This window comes from Ciconia boyciana, chromosome 2 (assembly GCF_034638445.1).
Source record: "Ciconia boyciana chromosome 2, ASM3463844v1, whole genome shotgun sequence".
Classification (NCBI taxonomy): Eukaryota; Metazoa; Chordata; class Aves; order Ciconiiformes; family Ciconiidae; genus Ciconia; species Ciconia boyciana.
Window position 1 is genome coordinate 53,243,076 of NC_132935.1, and position 16,968 is coordinate 53,260,043.

Below are 16,968 nucleotides of genomic sequence, written 5' to 3' on the forward strand. Positions count from 1 at the left end.
AGCATCCATGCCCATTCCTGGGCTAATTCAAAATACAGAACTTGGTAGAATTTCCCATGTTCCTGGCCAAGACCTTGGTAACAAGCACAAAGAAACATGTTATGTAAAGCAAATCAATAAGCATTTTCCAAACTTTTAAAATTTCAGGTTTTGAAAGATATGCAGCGAAACCCTGTTAAGCAGATCCTAGTGCCCAGACATCCTTAAAGCAAAACCTATTGCATCCCAGGCTGCATCAAAAGCAGCGTGGCCAGCAGGTCGGGGGAGGTGGTTCTGCCCCTCTACTCCGCTCTGGTGAGAGCCCACCTGCAGTACTGCGTCCAGCTCTGGGGTCCTCAGCACAGGAAAGACGTGGAGCTGTTGGAGCAGGTCCAGAGGAGGGCCACGAAAATGATCAGAGGGCTGGAACACCTCTCCTATGAGGACAGGCTGAGAGAGTTGGGCTTGTTCAGCTTGGAGAAGAGAAGGCTCCGGGGAGACCCGATTGCTGCCTTTCAGTACTTAAAGAGGGCTTACAGGAAAGATGGGGAGGGACTCTTTATCAGGGAGTGTAGCAACAGGATGAGGGGTAATGGTTTTACACTGAAAGAGGGTAGATTTAGATTAAATGTTAGGAAGAAATTCTTTACTGTGAGGGCGGTGAGACACTGGAATAGGTTGCCCAGAGAAGTTGTGGATGCCCCCTCCCTGGCAGTGTTCAAGGCCAGGTTGGATGGGGCTTTGAGCAACCTGATCTAGTGGAAGGTGTCCCTGCCCATGGCAGGGGGGTTGGACTAGATGATCTTTAAGGTCCCTTCCAACCCAAACCATTGCATGTTTCTGTGATTCTGTGATTCTGTCCACCCCGCAACTTTGTAGCATTACAAAATAGCTGTCAGAAAACATGCTACAAAGTCCTGTTACACTAGGCCTGAGTGCCTGCACAAGACTTTTAACACAAAAATCTCCTCATGAGCCTTAGCTGGGCTGAAGAGAAGCGGAGCCCCGTGTCTTGCACTTTTGTCTCCTACAAAACCTTCAGCTGCCTCCATTAAGAGTCACAAGCTGAAACATGAAAAAACACATTCACGTTTTATTTATTTAAAGCATCGATCTCTCTCTCTCTGGGTGGATTTTCCAGATGCATTCCTGACCGAGCTGAAGAATATCTGCAGGACACAAACCTCTCCATGCACTCATTGCACAATGCTTGTCCGGCTCTGGGCACTGACCAAGACTCCTTCCCGCTCACGCCTCACTCTCCACCCCCCTCCGCTTTCTAGAATCTCAGCCCACTCACTTAACCCAGGTTGAAACAGGGCAAATTGAAATTTCTCAGCTCTCCAGCTGCTTCGCTTAGGCTTACCCATATGCAGAAGGCTAATTGAGACTGGATAACATTTTATTCCAGCTTTCCTTTGGCTAATCAGTTGTACTGCAGTGCAGTGGAGTTTGAATTGGTTTCAACTTAGCAAAACAACATCCTGTTCCTTGTTGGTGTCTGCAACAGGCAAAACCAGCCTAAATTACTTATAGATTCTTTATTTGTGCTATCTCCATTACTATTCTCTCTCACAGGCTTCTTTAGGCAGTTATATGCTTTCCCCAGCATTTATATGCTTTCCCCAGCATTTATATAGGACCTAATACAGAGATCTGGAGTTGAAGATCTCTATGTAGTAACTAAAAATGACCATAAGCAAAGCTCTCGCTCAGCATGGAAGTCCCTTCACGCAGAATTAGCCTCTCCTTGCTACTGCCATTTTAAGGACAGGTGTCTTTAAAAGAGGTAGATGTCTAGGCTGCCTGAAAAGTAGGTGAAACAACTCCCACCCTAAGCCCTATATTCAGATTTCACATGGAAGTTGATCTTCAGACGTAAATTTTTCTCTCTGAAAATCATCAAGAAATTTGCCAAGTACGTGATGTACTGCATTCGTGGTGTCACCTGTCCCAGGACACTGGCTGGGTTCAGAGCTGCTGAGTGTGATGGTGGGGGACAGCAGAGACCTCTGGGTCTAGGTCCGGGTCTGGGTCCAGCTCTGGGTTCGGGGCTGGGCCAAGCCAGCGAGGTTTCAAACCTCCCTTGCAGCAGCTCCCCCGGGAGCGTGGGAAACCAGGCACCAGCCACACAGAGGCAGGGATGCTTGATGTAATATTAAACGACATCTTATGTCAAAACATCACGGCACTTTCGTCCTAATGCTTCTGAGAGTTCAGCAGACAAAACGCCGTACTAACAATTTAATCTGATCTCTCCCCTTCCCTGGGACGCTGCTGAAGTGGACGGCAGGGGACACAACTGCTCCTTTAACTGTAGCAAGCAGGAATGACTACAGGGGCTTTTGAGCAAGGTGGCCAAAGGAGGAGAGGCTTCCTAATCTGACAGCTAGGGGCTTATTGTATGAGGCAGTGCATGTGTCTATCACCACGTCTGTCAAGCTAACTTGTACCAACTATTTGTCTTGGTTGCTGCTAATTAAAACACACAGCTCTTTGCTGTTAGCATACTTGTTGTTCAGAAACTGCTGACAAAGTAATGGCAGCAGCACTGCTTCTCGCAGACTGCACGTTCGTGGGCCTGACTCAATGGGATGCTGAGCAGTGTTTGCAAAGGGCTCAGTGCCCTGCAGAATCAGGTGCGGGGATGTCACCTCCGCCATGTCACTTAATGCCGCTGTTAGAGCTCCAGGAGGTTTTGAGGAAATTCCCAAGAAATAAACGGAATCTAGGATACCAATGTAAGCAGCTCCCGACAGGTATGTGGTTTATTTTTCAGTGTCGTTAGATATATCTGACAACATACTCTCAAGGGAAAATAGCACCTCCTTTCTCACGAGACAGCAGTGTGTCTCATTCAAAACTGTGTCACCCAGCAGTAAGCACAGCACAGCAACTTTCTGATGGGAAATGACGCTGAAGTAGGTACAGAAAAGCCAGAGATCAATTAGATACATTTGAGCACTTGCAACCTTACAGTTAATAGCATGCAGTAAAGAGCAGAGTATAATAGCAGCTGGCTACAGATGCAGACTTGTATTTTGAATAAAGCTTAAGAAGAGCTCAGGAGTAATGCTGGTGTGTGCTACAATCCCACAGCAGCGCTGGGCGAGACCGCTAGCAGGTAGTTCCAACTATTTTATCTTCCCCTTCCATCTTCTGATGGCTTCCTATCTGAAATTTTCATTTCTCCTACAGTTTTCCTGTGCTACTCCTTTGCATGGAAACGTAATGGTTCCAACTGCTGAAATACAATTCTTAGTTTCCTTCCAAGGCATTAATTTCACAGGTAGTTTTGTTATGAAGTTGAACAGCCCATAGGTGTTTTGGCAGCAACCTTATGTTACCAAACATCATTATTTGTCCAGTTAGTTTACACGGAAATAAATACAAAATCCCCCGGTGTTGCTTACAGTGTAGCCAATATTTTTCATTCCATTCGTAAATACACTGCTCTGTTCAGCCCACACACCTATTTTACAGCTCTAATGAAAAATAGAGAGCAAAATTCACACATAATGGTGACCATACCACCTTTCAACGCACCTCTGTAAAAGACAGAGGTTGGTCAAACAGGTATCGCTCCAAGTGTGCAAATGCAATATATGAAGAAACATGTCAAGAATTTTAATTGTACTAGATAGGAAAAACCCGTAACTAAGAGAAAATAGATTGCCTACATAAGAGCAAGCAGCTGGAATGACTTTAGTCCCCACGGCATGGCTAAGAGGCCTCTTTATGGGTTTGGATTAGAAAGAAGTGCCTTGAGCCAGGCACAGCAGGACAGGTTGGAGAGGGGCGGCTCCAAACCCATAGACTTCAACAGCTCTTACAGCTCCTGAGTAAGTTAGCACAGGACACACAAATCCAGTAACTCTCTGGATCTCGCTATTACTACCTGACACTGATGGATTTATCAGGGTGCACCAACTATTTTCCATCTTTAGGAAGATTGGGAGTTTTAAATTCATGGTTTGGATATATCAGCAATAATCCATTTATCACCCGTGCCTTTTATATCACAAGAGACAGAAGCTACTGACAGCGGAGGGACATGCCGCTGGCACACAGGCACCTTGACAGCTCATGAACACCTTGATGTTCCTCTGCAATGGCAATACTGCACACACATCAGCATTTATTTACTTATTGAGACTTCAATTCCCTGCCAACTACCCCAGTACTCTGAGTAGGTACTGGAAAAGAAAAGAAAGACAAAGAAACCCTTACACAGGCAGTCCCTCCACACGCAGCCCCGATGCATGGGACTGAAGCCCCAAAGCAAACCCAGGACCCCCGAGGGTGCTGGGCTCTCTCCACTGCCCAGGGCTCACCCCAGGAGAGGGCAGGCTCGGCCCCCTTCCACCTTACTGGCCATTGCAATTAAAAGGGTCGCTCCAAATAAAATTTCTCAGCCTAAAATGAACAGCCACACGGGCACCGCCATTCAGTGGGGATTTAATTACCTGAGGACGCATGCAGGCAAAATCCTCATCTGATAAATACGGCCAGATCAGTGAACTGGAAGCAATGTGCCCAACTTTCCTCTGGCTTTGTGAGTATCGGTGACCCCGTGACTTTTTATTAAGCCATATGATTACACGCTGCAGGCATACATGTGAAAGAATGCTCTGGGAGGGATGTGGCTTGTGGCACCTGAAATCCCTCACTGGTCGTTTACAAACCATAAAGAAAAGTTGACAAATTCCTAAAGCTTAGAATTTTTTTTTTGTTAGGGGCTTAAGGTTTGTGTGGATATAGCACACTGCCAGACTGATGCCAGACATTTTTTTTGTGCATGTTATTACAGATGTGAACAATGGCCCAGATTTATCCAGAGATAAGGACTAAAATTATTCCGTCTGTGCAGCGTTAATTAATAAATGCTATTCCTGAACTATCACAAAATTCCAAGTCATGAGTTTTGCTTACCATTATGATGTTTGAACTGTTATTTATAGGCAGAAGAAAATTGTATTTTCTTAAACCCTTTTCTGAAAAAGTTTTCTATCTCAAAGTTTTCATTTTTCACTGTAAACCATTCATAAGGCTTTTATCAATTGTTACACTCCTAAAACTCCCCAGTTGTATCCTATCAAAGGTGGAGAAATAATATATAGCTTCTCACTGTATAAAATACTATAAACAATATATAGTGAGAAAACAGTTATTAAATGGATCTAGTTCAGCTGCTCCCAAGCCACTCATCAGAGAAAAAATAAATCATATTTTCCAAATATGTTTTTAAACCAGGCTTTTTTCCCCCCCTCAGCTCTTTTTAGTATAGCAGATTTCATTACTGCGTGACAGGATGAGTCATCCATTTCTGGTCCAGAAATTCCTAGATTTAATTCTTACACCTGGAATGATGCTCAGGAGCTAGGTTGTCATAAGCGCACAGAAGGGACATCGTGACCCAGTCATCTCTTGCATACCCCATGGAAGGTACCTAAAAAAGTACCTACCTTACTTCGGGGGGGCCCTAAAGTAATTTTAATCCCTCGCCTCCCGTCAGCTGCTGACCTACAGGGTGTGGGGAAGGCCGGAGGACCACTGCTTTGGCGTGCGCTGGAGATACCTGGGGACACGAGGGACTGTCCCCTACTGACGGCTCAGCCCCAAGGCAGGGGAGTGGGAAGGTGAAGGCAGGAAGGATCCTGACACACAATCTAGAGCATGGGGGTGACCAAGATGGGTCCTACTATGGAGGTCAGGCTTACAGCCTGCAATTCTGGCTGTGTTTGCCAAGGGCAAAGGGTAATTATCTTACACAAGCTGTTTAGTCTTCTACTTATCTATAGTGTATTGCCCCTATCTTTTGGTTCCTTGGGAGTATTCTCTTCATCAGCAGGGCTTTCAGCTCATTTCTTCAAAGCTTATTTTCTAAAGCATTAAAAATGTGCTCCACAACAGCTCAAAGACCATGTCCTTTACTTTCAGCTGTTCCATATTGTGCTATAGCTTCAAACTATGCAATGAATAACTTCACACTAAAATTTCTACATTAAATACTCTATTGAGTAAAGTGCAGGTTTTAAGTTCTAAAACATTAAAACAAAGAAACAAAATTCACAATGATGTCTATGTCTATCACCTAGGAAGGCCACAAGTTAGGAAGAGGAGATCTGCCACTTCGGAGTCTATTAGTTCTGTTCAATTCCCTTGCCTGCAGCTACGCCCGGAGCTCAAATCTCAGAGGAGAGAATCAAAACCCCCGCAAAGAGATCTCGTCCTGTTATCTACCATCTAAAAACTAGTCTGAGCTCAAACCTAAGATTTAGCATCCCCAAAGTGTGTAATGTTGAAAAGCAAGTTTTGCCCTTGCTTCCTTCATTCCTTCCCAAAGAAGGGTGGTGGGGGAGCGCAAACCAATGACACTGATTGACGAAAGAGTTAACATCGGTGGCAATCTGGTAGAGGAAAACCAGTGGAGAGGCATAGTTTGTTATCTGGAGCAGATAACTTCAAAGCAGCCTGAGCAGTGACTGATGATGAAGTAACGGTGATAAGAAACATGCTTCCTCACATGCTTTCTCACTGCAGCAATCTGGAGGCATTGCAGCTGAGCACTGCACTTCTGGCAGCATCCCTGCACATCTGTAGCATCCATTGAGAAGAAGTAAACATCATCAGTCAGCTGGAAAGAGCACTTTCCTCAACCTCCCTGACCCCCTGCAGCAAATTTGTCCCAAGCTCAAAAGAGAAAAAATCCTGGTGTGTATTTTCCTAGCATCTTGGAGTTGTCTGCATCTGTATTCATTGTTATTTAATATGTTAGTGTGTTATGCTTCATATGTTTGGCTTAATATCACCAGTTAATGTTCTGCTGACTAAAAAATAAAGTAGCAAGATAAATTCTCTGAAATTAGCTTATCTGAGAAGGAGGGACAGAAAGATTCAGAAAAAGGGGAAGCAGTGCAGGACAGCGCGTATTCAGTCCTCTTTTCAAAAGCTTCTTCCCCAAAATGAGAATTGTTGGAGAATGCCTCCGTCCCTCCCTCCCTCCGCAGATCTCTTCCTTCCTTGAACCAAACTACAGGCTCCAGCAACAAGGCAGCTAATAATAAACTCTTCAGCCGAAATCTAGGAAAGCAGTTTGGTCAAGGCTTTGCCTGCCAAGTACTGACCAACACATGTTCCCAGCTGCCAGCAGTGACTCACCGCAAGCCGTGTTTTTTATGAACCAGTCGTGCTTTAGGCATCTCCCCCTCAGAGCACGTTTTGCTCCAAACAAGGCCTCCCACTTCCAAACGATGGAGTCAAAGGCACTTGAGTCATGGTCCTCCTACCATGTCTCATGTCAACGGGGTATACAGGGACTACTCTGATCACAATATATTAACACAACTGCTCTTACACCGTGGCTCCTGAAACAAAACCCCCACTGCTGCTGTTATCGCTGCCCACTCCAGCAGGCTGCACACAAACAGCGCTGGGATTTCTACAGTGCCAGCCAGCAGACAGGACTCCTTTCAAAATGACCTTTTATCAAGGGTTTGTATAATGAAACTTGGTTCTTGCCTTGGGCTTCCCCCATATGGCCTTCTCTTACCAGTGAGGATACAGGGCAAAGAGGGAACACCAGCTGGGACAGCAGGCAAAATATTTCCTACTGGTGAGGCAGCAACTTGGACTACTCGGCTGCATTTCGGCCCCAAGAGCAAACTCTGGTGCTTCACTGGAAATGCCGACCCAGCTGGCCAGTGAATTTGGAGTTTTTAAAAGACGTGCATGTCACCTTCCTGAACAGAGGAGCCTGGTGGCAGGAGAAGCAGCCAGCGCTGCTGAAGGCACAAGACTCCCGCTTCCTCCAGAGGTTGCTCAGAGGCTGCCTGCATTCCTCCAGAATGCAGCAGGGACTGTAGAAATGGGAATGCACCAAGTCGGGTTTTCTGAGGGAGGGTAAATAACCCCTTTAGGGGCCACAAAAGCAGGAGCACTTGCAGGCAAACAGCACGCATGCTGGTGCAGGGACGTATGGAAACCAGGTCAGCCTAGCTCCTCCCTGTGCTGCCCCAAAGATGAGGAGGGCAGCCCCAAAGATGCAGAGCATGGGAGGAAGTCTGGGCTCAAAAATAGTGTGGACAAAGAAGGCTTCTTGCATCAGGATGCTACTGAATCACACAGCTCTCGCCAGTGCCAATGCTATGGCTTCATGGCCCCATTCCCCCTTTTGATGAGGCTCTTGTAAAGCAAGGAAGGGTTTGGGATGATTTGGAGTTTAACTCTCAAGTACTGCAGACATCTGGGACACCCCCCTGACCACAGTGATGTTGTTTTCATGAAGGAGAAGTGGGTTATGGCTATTTCCTAAGGGTGGAACTACCCTGTCTCCTCCTTTTGTGGTGAAATCTCCTCCTCCTGCCACCGCCAGACTGCTGGCCCTCTCCTCCATCTCCGCTGCCCCACCAAGCGCAACAGCACAAACATTTCTGGAAATGCTCAGATAAACTTTGCGTTTCTAAGGGCAGAAATAATTCACATTGGTAGCACCACATTAGCCACAAGAAAGAAAGAAATGAAAGCAAGTTAACATGCAAAAATCCCATCATGTCACAACAGTGCACTTGATGCGATAGTAAGTGCACTTGATGCAATAGTGCACTATTGCGATAGTAAGGATAGTGGGGTACCCACTCCTTGCTAAAACCTTCTGCAGTTCACTGCAACAGCATGCTAACCAGGGATAGCTAGGTAGTGGGCAACACAGAGGGAAGCTATTTTTATAGGTGTTAATGAATCCTAATATTTTTTACTCAGCTGGAGGTGGCAGAAATGAACAGTTAACATTTCTTCCTATTTCTCAAGATTTTTTTCTTTTTTGCTATTCCAGGGCCTAATCCAGAAAAAAAAAAAAAGAGTAGGAAAAAACCCTATGTGCAGCCTTGTGCTAGGACTTTCCAAGCCACAGATGCTGGCTCTGTGGTTGGCTGACCTCCCCAAAATAAAGCTCAACAGCAGGGAGTGGTGGAGTAGTTCAGGGGGTAGAAGAGGTCATGCGAATGTGATCCCCACCTCCCGAATGCTGCAACTCCTTACGCTGCCTCCCCCTGCACCTTTTGGGATGGAGGGAATTGTTGACTTTCATTTATTTTTTTTTTATTTTCAGCCTGCCTTTCCTATCCGTTTGCCAAGTGGGGTTGTTGAAAGTGACTCTTGTTGCAGCCACTTTCCCAGGAGAGAAAAAAACAAGGTGAACTTTTATCCCGATGGCTTACAGTTGAAAAAGCAGCTAGCGGCTTGGATGATGTGCCCCGTTGGCTGCTCCAAGACAGAGTTGGCACTGTGGGAGCTCAGAGGCCACTGTGTCACCTCCCTGTGTCCAGAGGCACAGGAGTCAGCCTGCCCTGGGTGAAGCTGTTGGCTGCAGAGCCTGAAACGCTTCCCCGAGGGAAAGAGAGCACGAGCGCCTTGAAAAGAGGAGCCTCAAAGGCTGCTGCCCCCTGCACAGAGATGCGTGGCACCGCCTTCTTCACACGAGAAGGCCATTTGCAGTCAACAAACATTGAAAAAAGGAAAGGAAATGGAAAAAAGGAAAGAAAGTGACCACGTCTTTTAATCATCCTGTTTGTACAAGCCAATCCTGGCTTGTATCAGGAATAGCATGGCCAGCAGGACTAGGGAAGCGATCGTCCCCCCATACTCGGCACTGGTGAGGCCGCACCTCGAATACTGTGTTCAGTTTTGGGCCCCTCACTATAAGAAAGACACTGAGGTGTTGGAGCGTGTCCAGAGAAGGGCAGCGAAGCTGGTGAAGGGTCTGGAGCACAAGTCTGATGAGGAGCGGCTGAGGGAACTGGGGCTGTTTAGCCTGGAGAAAAGGAGGCTAGGGGAGACCTTATCTCTCTCTACAACTACCTGAAAGGAGGTTGTAACCAGGTGGGTGTCAGTCTCTTGTCTCAAGTAACAAGCCATAGGACAAGAGGAAATGACCTCAAGTTGTGCCAGGGGAGGTTTAGATTGGATATTAGGAAAAATTTCTTTACTGAAAGGGTTCTCAGGCATTGGAACAGGCTGCCTAGAGAGGTGGTGGAGTCACCATCCCTGGAGGAGTTCAAAAGACGTGTAGATGTGGCACTTCAAGACATGGTTTAGTAGGCACGGAGGTGTTGGGTTGACGGTTGGACTAGATGATCTTAGAGATCTTTTCCAACCTTACTGATTCTATGATTCTATGATCATTTTGACATCAGAATACATTCATATCGTATACTTTTACTTCTTTTTTGAGAGCAGTGCACAGCATATGTACTGGCTCAGCTGGCAGTACCAGTTCTGTGAGTCTACAGGAGGTCCCACACCACTGCTCTCAGGAATACCTACAAACCCTGCTGCACATCAGTCTGCACTGCAGGACTGCTGCAGTGAAGGAAAGCCCAGCTGGGCAGAGGACATGTAAGAGGCATGGACCCTTTTTTATAGCCAGCATATTAATTTCTGTTGAGGTATGGGCTTCATTTTCGTAATGTTAATGATCAAATAATGAAACGAACCACTTCTTGTTTCTGATCAGGGCTATTTCTGAAGCATTATGTTTGCCAAGAAAATAAAAAAAGTCTAAAAATCACACCTTCCTCTGGGCAAATATTAGAGTGAAGTGGGTAACAGCACTGTACCTGTATGTTTTGATGCTGTCAGCAAGGGCGGTTTTCATAGCAAGTGTTTGACTTACCCTAAGCACTACGCAATAGCGAGCTGAAAGACCTGCTGCCACTTACCAAACCTCTTGTAGCCAAAGGACTGCACCTCCTCCTCCTCTGCAAAATCGTCTGGAGAAAGAAAGAAAGACACAGCAACAGATTACTACTACCACTCGAAAAAGATGGGAAGAAGTTTTTACAGGTGCATGTTCATAAATTAACGTACTTGAAAGTTTAATCGATTTGTAAGGATGTTACTGATCTTCCCCTCCGTTGCTCATATCCCACCTCTGTCCCCAGGTAGAAAAGGCAGTTTGGAACCTTTCCCTCAAACCAGTATCACCAGCAGAAAGCCAGACTACAAATGACTTATCACCTGGCAGCTATCCTGGAGCCTGCTTGGCCACCTAAGTATAGACCAGAGCAGACACGTCCCTCGTCACGATGATGGCCACAATTGTCACCAGTGTGCCGCTTGGGCAGGTTCGCCCGGACCATGGCACTTGCTCCAGCCTGCTGCCTGTGCCGTCCTGGCGGTCAGGCTCAAGTTATACATGCACCAGCTGGGCCATTTGCACAAAGTGCTACCCATAGCTATGCTGAGTAATGAGAGAGGAGTCAGAGGGGATGGCTGTCCGTCCATCCACCACCTCCCATGGGCACTAGCTTGGCCTGAAGAGGCAAGATCTGATAGAAAATGGGAAACAGAACTGATAAACTCAAACAGATGAGAAACATAAAAACCATTTAAGCCCTTTTGCTCTCATCTTCACCAGCTAGCAAGCAGTAAAATGCTAATAATCACTATTTTATTTTGTCAGAAGCTTAATTTCTCTCCACTTCCTTCCAGCAGCAAAGGAAAAGGCTGGCATCAGCAGAAGAAACACACCCACGACTTCTTTAAAAAAAAAAGAAAAGATATGTTTGCTTTTGTGTGTTCAGCCTCTTTCTACCAACACAACCCCTCTTTCTGCTGAGCTGGGGAAAGCGAGAGCCCTGCCTTATCACCAGCACCAGCCTCTGGGCGAGGTGACCAACTGCCAGGGAGGGCAGCACAGCCCAGGCTGCTCATCTCCGGCTTCCCTGTTTCGTGGGGGAAGTAGAGTAGACCCATTCCCCCTCCCACAAGCACCATTTCATGTAGGGGGGAAGCCTCTGCGGGGCTCTTTTTAAACGGGACCTAGAACATGGCTTCCCAAGTGGCAGCCATCCGTTCGCAGCCCACCGCTGCGCTGGGGAACCACATCGCCTTTGCTGCGTTTCTGAGGAGAAGCACGCAGGCAAGCCTGCCTCCATGCTGCGAAAAATGCCGCCGGGGGCTGATGGCAATCCCTGCTCTCCGAAACCCGGGTACTCCTGGGCTTTCATGTGCATCGCAGCAGAGGGGAGGCAGACTCAGCACCCCGGGGAGCTTCAGCTGCTGCTCGCCACCTTGTCCCACCCTTCCAGCGCGGGATGCTGAGGAAGCTCACTCACTTGCAACTTCTCCATCCAGACCTTTCTCCGACACGAGAGGAGAAGGAAACAGAAGCTCAAAAGACAGTCGAGGAATTCACCAGAAGGGAACATTTAATGAGCAGCGGTGGAAAAGCAGGCTCAAAGCAGATAAACCAACGTGATGGAGTGAAAAGTCTGTGCTTGGTTAGACCTTTGTTGTCCACAGGCTTACTGGACATGAACAGGCTGCTCTGCATCATGAGACTGGGCTAACTGGTGCTGCAGCTAACTCGGGCCACAACAGACCCTTAAGGGGATGAACTCAAAGGTGGAGTAAAGATACAGTCCTCATCCAGGCTCAATAAAGTATAAATCATTTGAGTGTATATCCAGCAACAAATGTGACCTGCATCTCCTTCCGACCTGTGAGGTGCCATGCATTGAAGTCTGAGGGAGACGCTGCCTGAAGCAGCAAAAGAGTCTGTGAAATGAATCATTTTGCAGAACGTCACCCTTTACTCAGACAGCACTTTTGACAGAACAGCTCAAAACTCATATTCTTCGTCAGATACACATATTTTCCTCACTGCCAGAGGCGCTCCTGTCCATATCTTAAGCTAGACCCCCAACTCAGAGGTGGATTTAAGAAATAGAGGAACCAGTGGACACTCCTTAGGCAAAACAAACACATCCTGGTTCTGAAGGCAGAAAGAATCCTTTAAAAAAGCAAACCCAACAAACCCTCACAATTGTACCAAATGTTATCTGAAGACAAGGTCGCCTGACAAAACATGACAAATAGTAATAAACCACAAACAGTCAACAACCAAGCTTCTCATCCCAGCAGTGAACTACTCAGGAAAAATCTTCCCCTCTTGCACAAAAGATAAAACGCTGCACAAAAAAAGATATCGGCTCCAGAGCCCTTAGCTTCCTGCCCTCTCCTGCTATCGGGGCCGTAACACAATTGCCTCCTTTGTTTCTCAGGAGCGTAACCTGGCTTATCCGCTCCATATCTGAGGTATGCAGCCAGGCTGTGGTTAAATCCTGCGGCTTCATCCTATGCCGCATCTCCGAGACCTTCCTCCCAGGCTGCCAGCCTCTTCCCTAGTTGATTGGTGTTTCATGCTTAGCCCAATGGCATTGCCCTCTGGCCACGCATTTATAATCACATTTTTGTTTCTCTGGATTTTTTTATATTTGCAACATATGTATATGTTTTATATACATATATTGTATATATATAGTATATATTTATATACTTTAAATATATATATATACTTTTTAATATTTGCAACACTGCATTCTGTGCTTGCTAGGTATGAATTATTTTTTTAAGCTTTTAATACTTTATAATTATTCATCAATCTCCTAATTTTGAAGACAGCTTGTGACATTTGAAACAAAGAAATGGAGATGGGCAAGGACCGTTTTGTCAACAGGTGACCTGGCTCCCTGCTCACTAAAATCTAAAACATCAGATAAAACCTTTTTTAATCCCTGTCAGCTGATCTAGCAACAGGCAGCAATGTATTTTAGGGGAAGTCTATTAAAATTATTTAACAGACTAAGCTCAGCGGTCTTTCAGTCACAACTGCCACTTAGGCACTTTGCTCAAATCGTGTGCAAATATAATATTTTACAATATTAAGTCTAATGTAACAAGTTTAAGGAAAACAAAGATGGGAAGAAAAAAATGAATGAAACAAGGTTGGACTAAATGTTTAGAAATGAACAGCACTGCATCCTTTTGAAAAAGAGACTAGGATGGGTTGAAAATCCTACTTCAAAAGAAATCTGTGTTTGAAATATTAAAAATGAAGTTGACAAACAAGCCTATAAATTTAAGTCCCGAGGCAAAGCCCCGTGCCCCAGCCTGCTCCCCCCATGCCGTTTGGGCAGTATTGCGCTCACTGGAGGTGCCAGAAACTTGGCCCCCAGCTGCCTGTTCCAGTGCTGAAAATATTAGTTTTGTCACAAGTTTTACAAAAATCTCAAAGCTTCATGATATCTTTGAATCGGGGAATATAAGAGAACCTAAGTTTTCATTGAAAAGGGAACAGCTTTTCTAGAGAAAACTATGAAAATGTGATCTGTGATGAATTACAGAGGTTAAGAAAATACACACCAAGTAGGAAAGCAAATAGTAGGAAAACCTCCAGCATGTTTTGGTGCCGTATGCTTTTAAAGGCAGTATCAGAAATCAGAGTGGAAGAAATTCAGGAGTTTTGAGCACTGGTGGCTGATATTACAAAAGGAAATTTTGCATTTTTACATCAGTGGTGCCCATACACTTGAGTGGGGCTGCAATTGGTGTAAGAGGGTTTTGTTTAACATTGTGAAAGCCATAAGGTAGAAATATTTTACTTTAGTTTAAATCCAACCCTTCTCAGTTACAAAGAGGACTGGAATGAATGCAATATTTCCGTTACATACATATACATTTTTATATAGGCAAGGCTTGTTTTCCTGGGTGAAAAATACGAATGGCATACTTCTCCTTGAAGCGGACAATAAAGCAGAATCTGTTGTTATATCCCAGCTAGAAGAATTAACTCTTCAGTGCTGGAAAGACCAGCCATAATTTGGTTATAAACTGGTCTACTGAGCTCTCAGCTGTGAGCCAAAAGAGAGGGAATCTAGAATAAGAAAGACGAAGAAACATGAAAAGCTGGTTAAAATGTGATTTCTTATTCTACTGACTTCTACTGAGCTCTGGCAGAAAGAACGCCCATAAAAAAAGGTGAACTTTGGGCAGAACAGAAACACATGTGAGCAACCAATTGTACTTAACCGTGTAGGGGAAGGACCACCGGAGATCTCCTGTTTCATCAGGTTTACAAGAGTCTCCTTGGAGGCTGCAACAGATTGTCACTCGGAGCTTACAGCAAACCACTAAAAATGAGTGTAGCTGAGCAGCAGTACATCAAATATTCTAGGGAGTCAGTACGAAGCAAGAGCTCTGGTCCAAAAAAAAATGGCTTTGAGATATTTTGGCAATATCCACACCCCACCAAGTACCAATGCCAAATTCTGCTTGCCTTCCAGTTATAAATTCTTACTGCAACACCTCTAATAAATACAGTTGTAGAGTTAAATAAGTTACAGTACAGTGCTTCAAGGGAGTGGAAATCATAAAAAGGCAGTTCAACTGGGGATTAACACAGCGAACAGAGGGAATTCATTTAATCTAAAACAAATTAGGCTCTCATTTGATTAATTTGCTAGAGGCAAAGCAAAAATCTGTGGAGTAGAACTGTGTAATTTCTAGTTCTTGTTCTTAAATCTTAAATAAATTAATCACGGACCACTTATGAGTCACTCCGAGGTCAAGTAAGAAAGAGCTGGCCTGGAGCCAAAAAGGATGCCAAATCTGCCCCGGGACTATACAGGGCCCATAACCCCTGCACTGCTCGGTCCCTTCGCTGGAACAGCACCAGATCTGAGAAGCCTTTGATGCAAGGTGATTTTAGGGAAATTGTTTCCATTTTCTCCCCTTCCTTTTGGGGGTGTCATTGTTGGCATACGGAAGGTGTCACAGAAAGCTGCTAACGTACATGTCCACCTCTCACCTTTTAAGAGCATACCCCGTTTAGGCATTTAAATATAATTAACTAATGAAGCAAACTAGACCTCAGAACAGTAGAGATGCTGGGTCGTATGGTGGCTGCAGACAAGTGGTATCCAATCATTTCTAGAACATTTGTGTGCAGTAAACATGGGTTTAAAGTCTTTGTTTAAAGACTTTGTTTAAGGTCTTGGATTCAGAAAAGACACCAATATTCTACACTGCATTTCAAAATCTGAGGAAATCTATTTCAGGAGAGAATGAGGCATCTGGGCTGAAAATTGTCATGCCGAGTTTCAACTCAGATTTTAGAAGTTCCTTTATAATGTCCCCCCGGAAACTCAATTTACAATACATTAGAACTTACCCCTAAGTACCATGCTGGGAACTCGGGACTGTGAGATTAATTTGTAGTAACAATGACATCCAGTGCAAGAGTTTCGTTTAAAACAAATCTCTCTCTCAAAGAGTTTAATAGTTAGGGCTCTGCCTTTCCCACTGACTTAATGGGAGCTATATAGTTATATCCCAGTGCAACTCTAAAATTGATCTTAATATTATCAAGAACAGATTTTTTTGGTACCATTTGGAAAGACGCTGTGCCTGTTAGTTGAAAATGATGATATTCCACTCTTTAACCCATAAACCAGCGTGGATGCAGAACTCTGCCCAGAACCATGTAACAAGTCCATCTCCATCATGAGGGACCGCTGGCAGCGTGAAAAAGCTACTTCTGCCCACTCTCTCCATCTCAGCTCTCCCAGGGAAAGGCAAAACTTGTCCGCATGTGAGGTTTCTGTAATATTAACAACTGCTCAGACAAACAAGAACAGTGAACACCAATATCTTTCTCATATCACATTTCAAAAGCTTTTTGAGCAGTCACCGGATTTATATGCATTTCTGGTCATTATTAACCAAGTCTACACTCAAAGTGCTGACCTAGAGGTGAAACTGAGCCAGCAGAAGCACAGCAAGCAGCTGCGGCCTTCAGATGTTGATGACTTCATCAGTCTAATTGGTTTCCACTGGTTTTCATAGCTTTTATTCTGGACAGTCTCCTGCTTGTGCTAATGGGCTGCTCATTCCCCTCTCTCTTTGCAGATGCTTTATTTCACTTGTCCTCTTCTGCCTTTCTCCACTAGTTTCTCCTTATAGCCCCTTTTCATATTCAAGTCTTTCTCTCTTTGCTTCTTTTTTGGTAAGCCCTTCCTCATAAAAACCTACTCCACACTGAAAACCCTTCCCTATTGATGAGGTCCCAAGCTGACATGTCATGCTCACAGTGTCACTGTTGTTGGCTCTGTGTGTATCGTGCCCATCTTTCCCACCCAGTTCTTTGTC

The 16,968-nt window shown here is 45.1% G+C and overlaps 1 protein-coding gene across 1 annotated transcript in view; it reads right to left on the reverse strand.

The window, feature by feature from the left end:
• COLEC12 (collectin subfamily member 12) overlaps positions 1 to 16,968 on the reverse strand; it is a 103,756-nt gene that overhangs the window by 80,722 nt on the left and 6,066 nt on the right. Inside the window, exon 2 of the mRNA XM_072852667.1 lies at positions 10,698 to 10,748. Within this exon, the coding sequence (XP_072708768.1) occupies positions 10,698 to 10,748 (51 nt within the window). The remainder of the gene's footprint in view (positions 1 to 10,697; positions 10,749 to 16,968) is intronic.